General features: G+C 44.2%; 1 protein-coding gene across 3 annotated transcripts in view; it reads left to right on the forward strand.

The window, feature by feature from the left end:
• LOC107111758 (chromosome unknown open reading frame, human C1orf21) overlaps positions 1-12,412 on the forward strand; it is a 208,388-nt gene that overhangs the window by 98,571 nt on the left and 97,405 nt on the right. For all 3 annotated transcript variants that reach the window (XM_015412783.1, XM_015412781.1, XM_015412782.1), the window contains exon 3: positions 10,609-10,703. In XM_015412783.1, coding sequence (XP_015268269.1) covers positions 10,609-10,703 — 95 coding nt within the window. The remainder of the gene's footprint in view (positions 1-10,608; positions 10,704-12,412) is intronic.

The raw sequence follows: 12,412 nt of genomic DNA on the forward strand, positions 1-12,412 counted from the left end.
GGTGTCTCTCAGTTATGGCTGCCTCACTTGGTGTTCACCACTGGCGAAGGCAATATGGAACATGTGTGATCTTCGACATGGTCTCTGTGCTTCACATCCACTTACCTCATGAAGGAAGATGATTATAAGCTGCTTTAAGATTCCTCAAGGTAGAGAAAAGCATGGTATGAAAACCTACTGTTCTTCTCTCTACTCAGTGGAAGGATGTGGCAGAAGGGGTGTAACATTGTGGCTCCCACACCAGTAAATTTTGCCTTTCTTAATCATGATTATGGAATTATAACTGTACTTTTAGAATCTCTAAAGATATCTTTTGTACCCCACCATTCATTTCCGGAAGTCTTGGGATTCAGAAAAGATTGTCTCTTGAGGATCATGGGTCTTTTTTCACATGGCTGCATCCACTGATGGTTTAAAGCTTGGTTCTTTTTTCTGGGACTTCTGTATCAGCATGACTTGCCTCAAAAGTTTGTAGAATCAGGGGAAAACCGATGCAGTCAAGCCTATTGGCCCTCAGGTGTGGGAAGAGATCCCAAAGTGGCCCGACCAGCTGAGAAACTCTCCCTTCACTACTCTAGATTAATAAACAACTTTACCTTTGATCATCAGAGTGTTCTTGTATTCAGCTGTAGAAATAATCAACAGTGTTAACTGTGTGGCCTATACTTTACTGAGTCAGTATGTATGTCAGGGGGAATAAGAGGGAGTGTGGAATGATAAACTCTATTAAGCATTGGTTGCCAGTGACATTTCTTGCTGGAGGCTTTTATGACTATGTAATACAACTTCTCTTTGCTTTTGGTGAGTTTTGCAATCGTGACTCAATGGAGAGCAAAGTTTATCCCATGCCACATCTCTTTAATTTTTGTTTAGACCTATTCTGTATATGTCTAGAATGGAAATGCATTTTAATATGTGTAGCAGCTTGCGCTGGTCTTTATTGGTGTTTAATAAATAATGAAGTAGCCCCCAAAGTCACATTCATTCAGCACTAATAAAGAGCGACGCAAGCTGCTACACATTCTCTGTGTGCGTTTCCATTCTAGACATGTGCAGAATGGCAGATCTTCCCTGCAGGCTGCTTGCAATAGGAGGTCATTACCCTGACTGTTCATTTTTTTTTTTGCATTCTGGGTTTGTTTAAAATGTTGGAAAATGGATATGGCTGTTAAGGATTTCTGCCTCCCTTGAATGGGATGGTCATCTTTAATTTATTGCTACCACGGATCTGGGATGCTGGTTTGTTGTCTGGTCAAATATTACCCATTAGCGGAAGCCAAGTATTATCATAACGTGGAAAAGACAGCCCATCTAGAGGTTTTTAATTGTAGCATGCTGTCATCTGATAGCAGTTGCAAAAGGATGGGGGACCCTTTGATTCTCTGTGTGTGTTAAAGTGCTGTCAAGTTGCCCTTGTCCTGCAAGAATTAAGGTTATATGGCAAGTCTGGGGTAGCAACTCTCCGCCAGATAAAGGCTATATTGGAGTGGGTTCTTGGGAGACAGTGTTGGATTTCATTGTTCTCCTTCTTAATGTGATGCTGTTATAATCAACATTGTGTTGTAACAGTTCTCTGTTGCCACCACCCCCCTTTCCCCAGTAATTGTTTCAGTAGTATATGCTGATATGCTCATTTATCACTGTGACCATTATTAATGAACAGTGTGCTTCTTCATTATGTTGCCATGGTAGCTTTGTGTGGTGGAATTATCTGTTTCCTGATGGGAATCTTTTATTTGTTGTATTGTTACTTGGATTTTCTCTGTACAGATTAAAAAGGAACACACACAGGCATACACAAAATACAAACATGTTCTTGGTTGTTTCTTACCTTCTTCCTCTACATACTTGATGGTAGGTTTGTCATTCTCTTCTGTTTTATGCCATTGGGTTTGAGAGATGCATTGTGCGCATACTGATAATGAGTCTGGCTTTTCTCTGCACCTTTCTTGCTTATTCTGCCCTCGGATCCGTTGCACCTCTATGCCACTATTTTGGGCGTATGACATCGCACAGTCCACAAAGTATCCTTTCCTCCCTTTGCATGTTAAATTACTCCATGGTGCTTCTCCATTTGTGTAAAATGTTGCACCCTAGAATCATGGCAAATATTCTGTATACTACCCTTGGACTGCAAGAAGATCAAATCAGTCAATCCTAAAAGAAATCAACCCTGACTGTTCCCTGGAAGGCCAGATAATGAAACTGAAGCTCAAATACTTTGGCCACCAAATGAGAAGGGAGCACTCACTGGAGAAGACCCTGATGCTGGGAAAGATTGAAGGTCAAAGAAGACGGGGACGGCAAAGGATGAGATGGTTAGACAGTGTCATCGATGCAACAAACATGAAGTTGAGCAAACTTCAGAGGACGGCGGAAGACCGGAAGGCCTGGTGGGATCTGGTCCATGGGGTCGCAAAGAGTTGGACTCGACTGTGCAACTGAACAACAACAACAACAACAACCCAGCAGACAGAACCTTTTTAAACATATTCTTTTTATGATCCTTACATCAGAACTGTATAGTTGGTCAGTATTACATCCATATTTTAGATGGAGAGCTTGAGGCTAAATGGGTTGCTGAAAGTCAGAGCTAGATGATAACGCTGAACATGTGGCTGTTGATAACCAGTGTTAACACAACCAAACGTGCCCTTCCGGTTCATTTCCTGAGGCTGGCCATTGACGAACATGGACTAAATTGATCCTTGGTTTGATTCAGCAAGGCACTTCTGCTTGATAACACCATATTAAGATTTAAGTAGCCAGTTTCAATTGATATTATGCTGGAAAAAAATATTGTAGTGATTCCACAAACCCTTTGAAATAAATAAGGCTGTACGAGATTTGATACTACTCAATTACTTTGTTCTGGAGGATAGCCTTGGTTCGTCTCAATTGTGAGTAATAAGGTAAGATACAGTTATGAAGATGGATGGTGAACATTTGTCAGTTTCAATATTTTCACATTAGACATGGTCTGGCTACAGTGTTAAGAATGTATGTGGATTCAAACAATATTTGAATAATAGGGTAGAAATCAGAACCAAATTTGATATCCAGTATATTCTTCAAATTGATTGGAAATGCGGGAAATTATTTTATTTATAAATGAGATGGAGATGTAGGAAATTGCATTCCAAGTTATTGCTGGAAGTGGAGTTGGAGCCATCCCAAAAATGTAATTTGTTTGACTTTACAGAAAATGAACTTTTTCAAAGGCTGGATTAATGAATACACACATTATATATCAGCCGAGGCCACAATAATGTGAATAGAGTAAAAAAAGCAGATTCAAAAATATAGGTGGGGTAGGCTTTTATCCTGGTACACCAAGGAAAACCCATTTACAGATCATCTAAAAATTAAAACTGAGCCAACGAGACACAAGTAGCATGCTTAAAATAGATGTTTTATTATTAGACAGGAGAATACTTACTTGTGTGTAACTTACAGGATTGGGAGCAAGGAGCTCTCATGTCAGTATTTGTTATGAGATGTCCCTACGGTGCAATTTCAAAAATGTTATGTCCCTTTCATAAGAGGATCTTTTACTCTGACTACTTGACTGCTGTAATAGGCAATCAATTGGTTTTTCAGTCGGTAGTATTAGACTGGAACCCCAATCTTAATTCTAGTTCTGGTTTAACTGTATAATAGGCAGTTGCATCAAATTGGTTCCAGACATTGAAATTCAAATGGTTAAGATTCTTTATGTCAATACAGAATTCGTTTCAATTCATAAAAGTCACACAAAACTCAGAACCACCGGGGGTGTGTGTGTTAAGTGGCACTGTGGTTCAGTGGTATGGAAGTGTTAGCATAGGTGCTCTCAGCCGCTTTGAGCCTGCGGGCACCTTTGGAGTTCTGACACAAAGCCAACCACAAAGTGTCAGGGAGTGAGGTTATGCATAAATCTAATAGTAGCTCTTCAGCGTTTCAGGCAGAAGCTCTGATTAAAAGGATGCCTTTTAAACTTGAACATATTGTTTACAAATATTTTCTTGCATGTCCACAGCTTACCTTCAGTTACGCAGTGAAGATATTTGTGTTGTGGTGGCAGCTGCTGCCAAAACAATTTTTTAAACATCTGCACAGCTAATCAGAGCTCCACTGGCCAATCAGAAGCTCTGCTGGGCAAAAGCTCAATGGGCCCTGCCCATTTTCTAAAAGTACTTGGCGGGCATCAGGAAAAGTATTGGTGGGCACCGTGATGCCAGTAGGCGCCACATCAGGGACCCCCATGTTAGAGCATGTTCAGTAAACGCACATCTGTCTTGGTGCTAAGTCTGTTTTGTATACTGAGATTCCTCTTGTCATTGCTTGATGTGGCATCCATTGAATTTGGTCTTCATGAATGTTATCATTTGAACGGAAACAATAGTCTTGTAAACGTGAAGGACCAGCCCTTGACATTGAAGGTCCTGGGCTCCTTCCAAGACAGGCTTTTGTCCATGCTGTGATGCATCTTACACTCTTGTGCGGGGAGGGGGCCATAATTAGTCAGCTCTTTCTCTTAACAGTGACAATCAAATTACCTGGAAGACACTTTTGTTTTGCTCAACGGGGGCTAACATCTTTCAGTCTACGTCTCACAAGTAATTTTTCATACTGACATTATCAATTTTAAACTTATTCCCCCCTCCTAGTGTGACAAACAAATTTATGTGCCATAACAGAAATCTATTGAACTTGTATGATGATATCAGTTCTCTAATGTTTCGGAGAAGGGGAGGAGTGCAGGCATAATGTTGAGGGATTTGTCTGTAGGAGCAGACACTTTCTCTCCTTTCTTGCAGATAGCCATCGCAGCCCCTCCCCCATGCACAAATTCTTCTGTGCTGCCTCCCCCATGCATACTACAGAGAGACAGCCCCATCATCATGTCAAAAGAAGTCACATGACTTTGCCTGGCTGTATGGGCCAGTTTGGTGTAGTGGTTAAGTGCGTGGACTCTAATCTGGGAGGACTGGGTTTGATTCCCCACTCCTCCACTTGCACCTGGATGACCTTGGGCAAGCCGTAGTTCTGATAAGAGCTGTCCTTGAAAAAGAGCAGTTTCTGTCAAGAGCTCTCTCAGCCCCACCTACCTCACAGGGTGTCTATTGTGGGGAGGGGAAGGGAAAGGAGTTTGTAAGGCGCTCTGAGACACCTTTGGGTAGTGAAGGGCGGGGTATAAATCCAGTCTCCTCCTCCTCCTCCTCTTCTTTGACGGAGCCAGCCAGAAGACGTCTACACCGGGCAGTGACGGTGTGTGCAATTAAAAATGAATATATGTTGTCTTCCCTATCCCCTACAAACATTGTTAGTCCCTTGTCTATATTGAGTAACTGTACATTGTTTTGAGCCCACTGGGGAAAGTGGTTAATAAATGGAAAGTGTTGTTGTTGTTGTTGTTGTTGTTGTTGTTGTTGTTGTTATTATTACCTCCTGGGGTGAGCGGGGACCTCCGAATTTTGGCTTTCTCATTTCCCCACCCCACCCCATCATGTGACCCCCCCTTTTGTATACAATTCCTCCCCCCCCTTTCAGCATTCCATCTTCCTGATTGTAATGCTGATTAATTTGGGAGGGGGGGGGTTGCTTCAGACTTACTGGTTGATATCCTTTCTGTGTCCAGAAGGCACACAGGGTTTTCCATTATCCCTCTGTGTTTCTGAAGTCAGCTGTTCTTTTGTGTGGGTTCTGCAACCCCAGAAATTGTTTTTCCAGTGGCTGGAAGGAGCTGCAGGAATACAGAGGGCTGCTGGGAAATCAGCATTCTGTGCACCCATGGTAGGATACAAGTCAGCATTGGGAACTGCTCACAGGGGATTTTTCTCTTGCCATCAAGGCAGAGAAAGTGTAAAGGTTGTTCTTTTGCCTCAGTACTACTGTCATTCCACAGCGACGGAATAAATTTTTTAAAACTGTTTTTGTGTAAATGATAACTCAGGATGTATGAAGGTTGACATTGTGATATAGAGATCCCTAGTCTGGTGCCTCTGGGCCCCGTGGCAGGAGCCAACACCTTTCCTCTGGTGCCTGCCGAGCATTTTTAGAAAGTGGGAAGGGCCAGGTGGAGCTTTTGCCCAGCAGGGCATCTGATTGGCCAGTGGAGATCAAATGGGTTGTGCAGATTAAAAAGCATGCTGTTAAACAGAGCTTCTGCCTGAAATGCTGAAGATTCACCGTGAGAAATATGCAGAACCTTGCTCCTTGTCATTTTGTTGTTGGCTCCATCCTCTGCAGCAGCCATTTTGTTGTTGCACGCACCATCCTGTGTCAGAATTCCAAAGGTGCCTGTAGGCTCAAAAAAGCTGGGAACTCCTGGTATAGCTGGATCCCAGAGTGCAGGAGCAGCGGTTTAGACTTGGGAGCAGCTTTATGTTCTTCTGCCCTCCTTCATGGTTCTCCCATTGCAGCGCTGATATTAGAAGAAGAATAGATTGGATTTATACCCTGCCCTTCACTACCCAAAGGAGTCTCAGAGCATCTTACAATCTCCTTTCCCTTCCCCTCCCCACAACAGACACCCTGTGAGGTAGGTGGGGTTGAGAGAGCTCTGACGGACCCTGCCCTTCACTACCCAAAGGAGTCTCAGAGCAGCTTACAATCTCATTTCCCTTCCCCTCCCCACAACAGATACCCTGTGAGGTAGGTGGGGTTGAGAGAGCTCTGACAGACCCTGCCCTTCCCTACCCAAAGGAGTCTCAGAGCAGCTTACAATCTCCTTTCCCTTCCCCTCCCCACAACAGACACCCTGTGAGGTAGGTGGGGTTGAGAGAGCTCTGACAGTCTGCTCTTTTTCAAGAACAGCTGTGCCAGAACTATGGTTTGCCCACGGTCATCCAGCAGGAGCAAATGGAGGAGTGGGGAATCAAACCTGGTTCTCCAAATTAGAGTCCGCGCACTTAACCACTACACCAAACTGGCTCTCTTTTACGTGTCAAAACATGAAATAGACTTTTGTGAAATCTACCACCTTTTGCAAGCCGCCCTGTATTCCACTATCTTTTGTCATTACTGTAGGTGTCGAGGAGTACTCTCTTCACTACTTTTTCTGTAGAAAGACATGTAGTTACTTAAAGTGCGACATGGGTGGCTTCTCCCAAGTTCTGAGATTCCTCCTTCTGAGGATGTGGCAAGCTCCAAGCTTGGGATAGGCATGGAGTTATTTTAAGATTTTATCACTGTGATTTCTATTATAGAATGATTATTATCTGTATTAGTAGAAAAGAGCAAGAGTCCAGTAGTGCCCAAAAGACTAACAAAGTTTGTCATCTGAAGAAGTGAGCAGTGACTTGCAAAAACTCATACCCTGCCCCAACTTTTGTTATTGTATTATCTGTATCGAACCTCAGCAGGGAAGCATGTATTTGAAATTTGAAGTATAGCAAAGTTGTTATGATCTGTGCAGGGCTGGGAGACGGGGCCTAGTGCGGCCTGGTTCCAGGAGAGACCTGCATGGCAGTGGAAAGCAGACATAGCCTACAATCCCCACAATCCTTAGTGATGGATGTAACCAATCATCAGTGTCCAGGGATTCCTGAGGCGATTGTTACATACTTTGTGGGTTGTGGAAAAACCCTTCTTCTCAGAGCTAAACTGAAGGGGACTGTGTTCTTTTGTTTCTCTTCTGCGGTCTGGTCTCACAGAGGGGACAGGCTGGTCTGGTGAGAGAAAGATCCCTCACTTGGGACAGAGTGAGAACAGGTAGCATAGCCTGGCAGGCTGTGGGCCTTGAAGTAGTAACCAGTTAAGCGAAATAGGTAGTCACGTTAGGATAGTGTTTATTTTGCCTTTTAAACACTGTTATATCTTTTAAAGCACCTTGTTTTGGTTTTTCCCCCCAGTACTGTGTTAATAAAGCATTTTGTTTAATTGTTATCTGCCTGGTCATCACGCCTATGTTCTAGGCTTAAAAAGGGGCATTTTTGGATGGGCTTGGGCACTGCCCCCTATATATACAGGGGGTGGTGGCTTGGGAGGGTCTTCTCAAGGGACTCGAAGTCCAGAGTGGTGGCGGTGGAAGGTGGCGACCCCCCTGGGGTCATGACAGAAGTAAACGGGTGAAGAATGTGCTTCTTTATCTGGTTATTGTAGTGGCTAAGTATCCAGTATGAGTCTGTCTCGGTCACATATCACTTCAGCTGTGAACATAACTGGGTAGTCTGAGAACCAGCCTCCCCCTCATCCCTCTCCAGCCCCATTTGCAGAAAGGCCAGTATCATTTCCTCCAATCTTACAAGGTTGCTCTAAAGGTTACTTGATAAGTATATGGGAAACCTTTTGAACTGAACTGAAGCACTGTGCAAATGTTAAGCGTAGTTATTGATTACCATTATCAGAGAAAGGAAGAGCTTAGGTTAACATTCCTCATCATCTCCATCCCTCTAACTCTAGAAAGAAATGTGATACATGCTAGTTGTTTTTATTTAGCTCTTGTATTGCAGGTAAATTTCCGAAGAATTACAGTTTCTGTGTTTAGCTATGTGTTTAAATTAGCACAAGCCACATTCTGGAATCCAAATTGTCCTCCTTTACATATTACTTAACCCATGAATACCAACGGGTGGACTAGGAGACTGATGTCCTTTGATGACATGAGGGAGGGCAAGTTGTGTGAGGTGCCTGGCTTAGACAGACATGGCATTACCATTGGGCTGGCTGGGAAGGTGAGCTCGTCACTACCAACCGGTGAATTGCACAACTGCCCAGCAGTGGGACTGGGATATGTGTGTTGTTTAGTGGCAGCCACCACTGTTCAAACAGCTCGCACAACGGTGGCCACCAATGCTCCCTCTAAGCTGTGGAGTCTTGTGAGCAAAAATTCTACTTGGTGAGCTACGGGCACTAAAGTTGTGAGCGAGCCATTTGACGCCTGCATCAATTAGTCTGCTCTGGAGCCACATCCTTCCTGAGCAAAGATGAAAATGTGTGAGCCGGAGGCTAAAAAACTGTGAGCTAGCTCACCCTAACTCAGCTTAGAGGGAACACTGGTGGCCACCACTGGGTCCAGCTGAGTCACTTGCAACCACTGGATGAGTTGTCTGGACCCAGCAGCTGTGGCAGCACTGCACGTCAGCTAGGCTAGGCCCGACAGCAGGCCTGTCCCATGCCAGTCTTCCAGGGCCAGTTGCTCTAGTTGCAGTTATGCAGAGACAGGGGGCAAGAGACAGGGTACTCATGCCAACTCTCATTCTCCACACATTGGCTTAACATGCAGAGGGGGGCAGGGTCAGCATAAGTCTCTGTCACAGCTCTCTGTTTTCCAAACTGTTGCCTTTTGATAGTTGTAGAAATCCTTTAACCGAGGAGACCACCTCAATTTGCCTTACAGTCAGGGTGCCTCTGGAACTTATACGGGTCTTCTCCTCCCACCCCTCATTAATACCTTGGGAAATTGCTGCTGGTTCCAGCTTTTTGGAGGATGTTTTGGTGGTATACAGAAGGGTGTGTGTGTGTGTGTGTGTGTGTGTGTGTGTGTGTGTGTGTGTGAAATGTTCCTGTGGATTGCCTGGACCTGGATAGCCCAGGCAAGCCTGATCTAAGATCTTGGAAGCTAAGCAGGGTCGACTCTGGCAAGTACTTGGAAGGGAGACCTCCTTGAAACACCAGAGGCAGAAGGTAGGGGCAGGCTTTATTTAGCCACCTCTCTGAATATCCTCCAGGCCCCAAGTAGGGGTCAGTCACTAGAGGTCGCCATGACTTCCAGGTGCACACACACTCACACGTGCACACACACACACACACACAAATACAAGAAAATACCCCCCCAAATGTTCCTGTGGATACACAATCTGGGTGTGTCATGTATCCATTAAAATTATACCAAAGCTATTTTGGCTGTCTCTAACTGAGTCAGCATGGTATGGTGGTTTAGAGTGGAGGACTTTAATCTGGAGAACTGGGTTTGATTCCCCACTCCTCCACATGAAGCCTGCTGGGCCAGTCACAGCTCTCTCAGAACTCGCTCAACCCCACCTACCTCACAATGTGACTGTTGTGGGGAGAGGAGGGGAAGGCAATTGTAAGCTACTTTGACACTCCTTTAGAGAAACGGTAAAGGTTCCCTTGCTCGAAAGCCAGTCGAATCCAACTCTAGGGTTGCGGTGCTCATCTCCATTTCAAAGGCAAAGAGCCAGCGCTGTCCGAAGACGTTTCCGTGGTCATGTGGCCGGCATGACTAAACACCAAGGCGCACGGAACGCTGCTACCTTCCCACCGAAGTGGTACCTATTTATCTACTTGCAATTTCTTGCTTTCGAACTGCTAGGTTGGCAGGAGCTGGAATTAGAGACGGGAGCTCACTCCGTCATGCGGCACACTCGGGTCTCAAACTGCTGAACTACTGACCTTCCACAGCCTGCAGTTCAGCGTCTTAACCACTTGAGCCACCTTCCTTCCTTTAGAGAAAAGCGGGGTATAAAACCCAACTCCTCTTCTTCCCATGATCAGTGAGAGCTCCAGGATATCAATGTTTTCATTAGACAGCTATTTGAACTCATGAGATCTTCATGGGAGGGGAAGGTTATTCCTTACTGTAGTGGTCTCCTGTTTTCATTTGCTCAGCTCTCTGGGTTTTGTAACAGTTCTTAATGTATGTACTTTTTTATTGCTCTTCAGATGAGTATAGGATCAAACCTGTGGAAGAGGTCAAATACATGAAAAATGGGGGAGAAGATGATCAGAAAATAGCTGCCAGAAACCAGGAAAACTTGGTAAGTGTTCAATGTTATCACTTATTTAAGAACTTGGAGGTGGCGCTGTGTCTGTAATGAAATATGTAGTGCACGGAACACGAGTGTGCTGGAGATGACCGTTCTCGAAAATGCCACCACTATTTATAGCACTCAGGGAAAGTGCCCAACGGTTCCTTCCCCTGCTTGTCTTAATGAATTATCCCATTCTTGATACTGTGAAGTGGGCTCCAGCAAACTGGGCATTTGTATTCAGTCCCTTTGCAAGTTGTAATACAGTTTGGCTCGTGATGAATGTGTTTGGGAGCAAAGGAGTTGTTAGACGCACAGGAATTTACTACCTTTTGAGAAGGAAACTACCTACATTTAAGGAGATGGCTGTCAGCATTTGCTCTCGGTGTTCCTACCCTGTGTTTTAAAGAGTGCAAAGTCAGACAGTTCAGCATGTGTAATATGCTTACTGCAGAGAATCCACAGAAATCAATGTTTAGTCATTGGTTTGTAAATAAGGGTTAATTTCTTACTTTGGGCTTTTTAGTTCGGGTTACCTTCCAGTTTTGTACTTGCATATTGCCGGTGTTCTGTGTGCACCATCGTTTTTCAGGAAAGCAGGAAGGGAACAGAATTTAATTCTTTTTTAAAAGCAAGTTTCTAGACCTTACAGTTGCAAAAATATGATTGCACATGTGTCAGAGGCCAGATATGTGAAGTACATAGATTTCCAGAGATTGGGAATAGTGCTTCTGTAGAGATACCTAGTTTCTTGCACCCTCTCTAATTATGGAAAATTGGAGAAATTGTGCAAATGTGTTAATTTGCATAATTTATAAACTCCGCATAATTCTACTTGCTTTGATTCAGAACCTGGATTGCATAGGGGGAAGACTTACCCCACTGATAAACGCACTCCTGCATGGTAGGATTTTCTTTTGGATTTGTTTTTCCAAGGTAGTATCTCTCATGTACCTAGCAGTTCAAAAGCAAGAAATTGCAAGTAGATGAATAGGTACCGCTTTGGTGGGAAGGTAACAGCGTTCTGTGCGCCTCGGCGTTTAGTCATGCTGGCCACATGACCACAGAAATGTCTTTGAACAGCACTGGCTCTTCGGCTTGGAAACAGAGATGAGCACCACCCCCTAGAGTCGGATTTGACTAGCTTTCAAACAAGGGAAACCTTTACCTTTACCTATCTCTCAGGATGTATTTATGTTACAGCCTTATAATGGTTTTGTGTCCTTGTCATTGCCTACCCTGAAAGAATCTTGGGAGCTGTAGTTTGGTAAAGGTACTTAGAACTTTCTGTCACAGATTTCTATCCCCTTTCTCACAGAACTGCCATTTCCTAGTGTGAGGAAATGACGGGCATCTCTGTTGTGGATATTACATTGGTGGCTCAGATTCTCAGGCAGCAAGGTTTCAAGAAATGTCTCTCTTTGCTGAGAACCTGGAGAGCTTCAGCCAGTTGGAGTAGACAGTACAAAGCTGAATGGAGCAGTGGCCTGATGTGGTATTAGACAGCTTTGTATGTTATGCATTTCTGCCTTCAGTGAACCATTTTCTTGTTAACTTGTCCATGACAGAATGCTTGCATGTTGCAGAGGATCCTGAGCCATATTCCATATGTTACACAGGTGCTGGAAAGCCATTGCCTTAGGGAAATGGTCCACACTTTCTTTTGCTACCAAAGAGGCCAAGAACTCTCTTGCTTTTCCCTGGGGGTTCTCAGCTGT

This window comes from Gekko japonicus, unplaced genomic scaffold (assembly GCF_001447785.1).
Source record: "Gekko japonicus isolate JY-2015 unplaced genomic scaffold, Gekko_japonicus_V1.1 scaffold793, whole genome shotgun sequence".
Taxonomy (NCBI): domain Eukaryota; kingdom Metazoa; phylum Chordata; class Lepidosauria; order Squamata; family Gekkonidae; genus Gekko; species Gekko japonicus.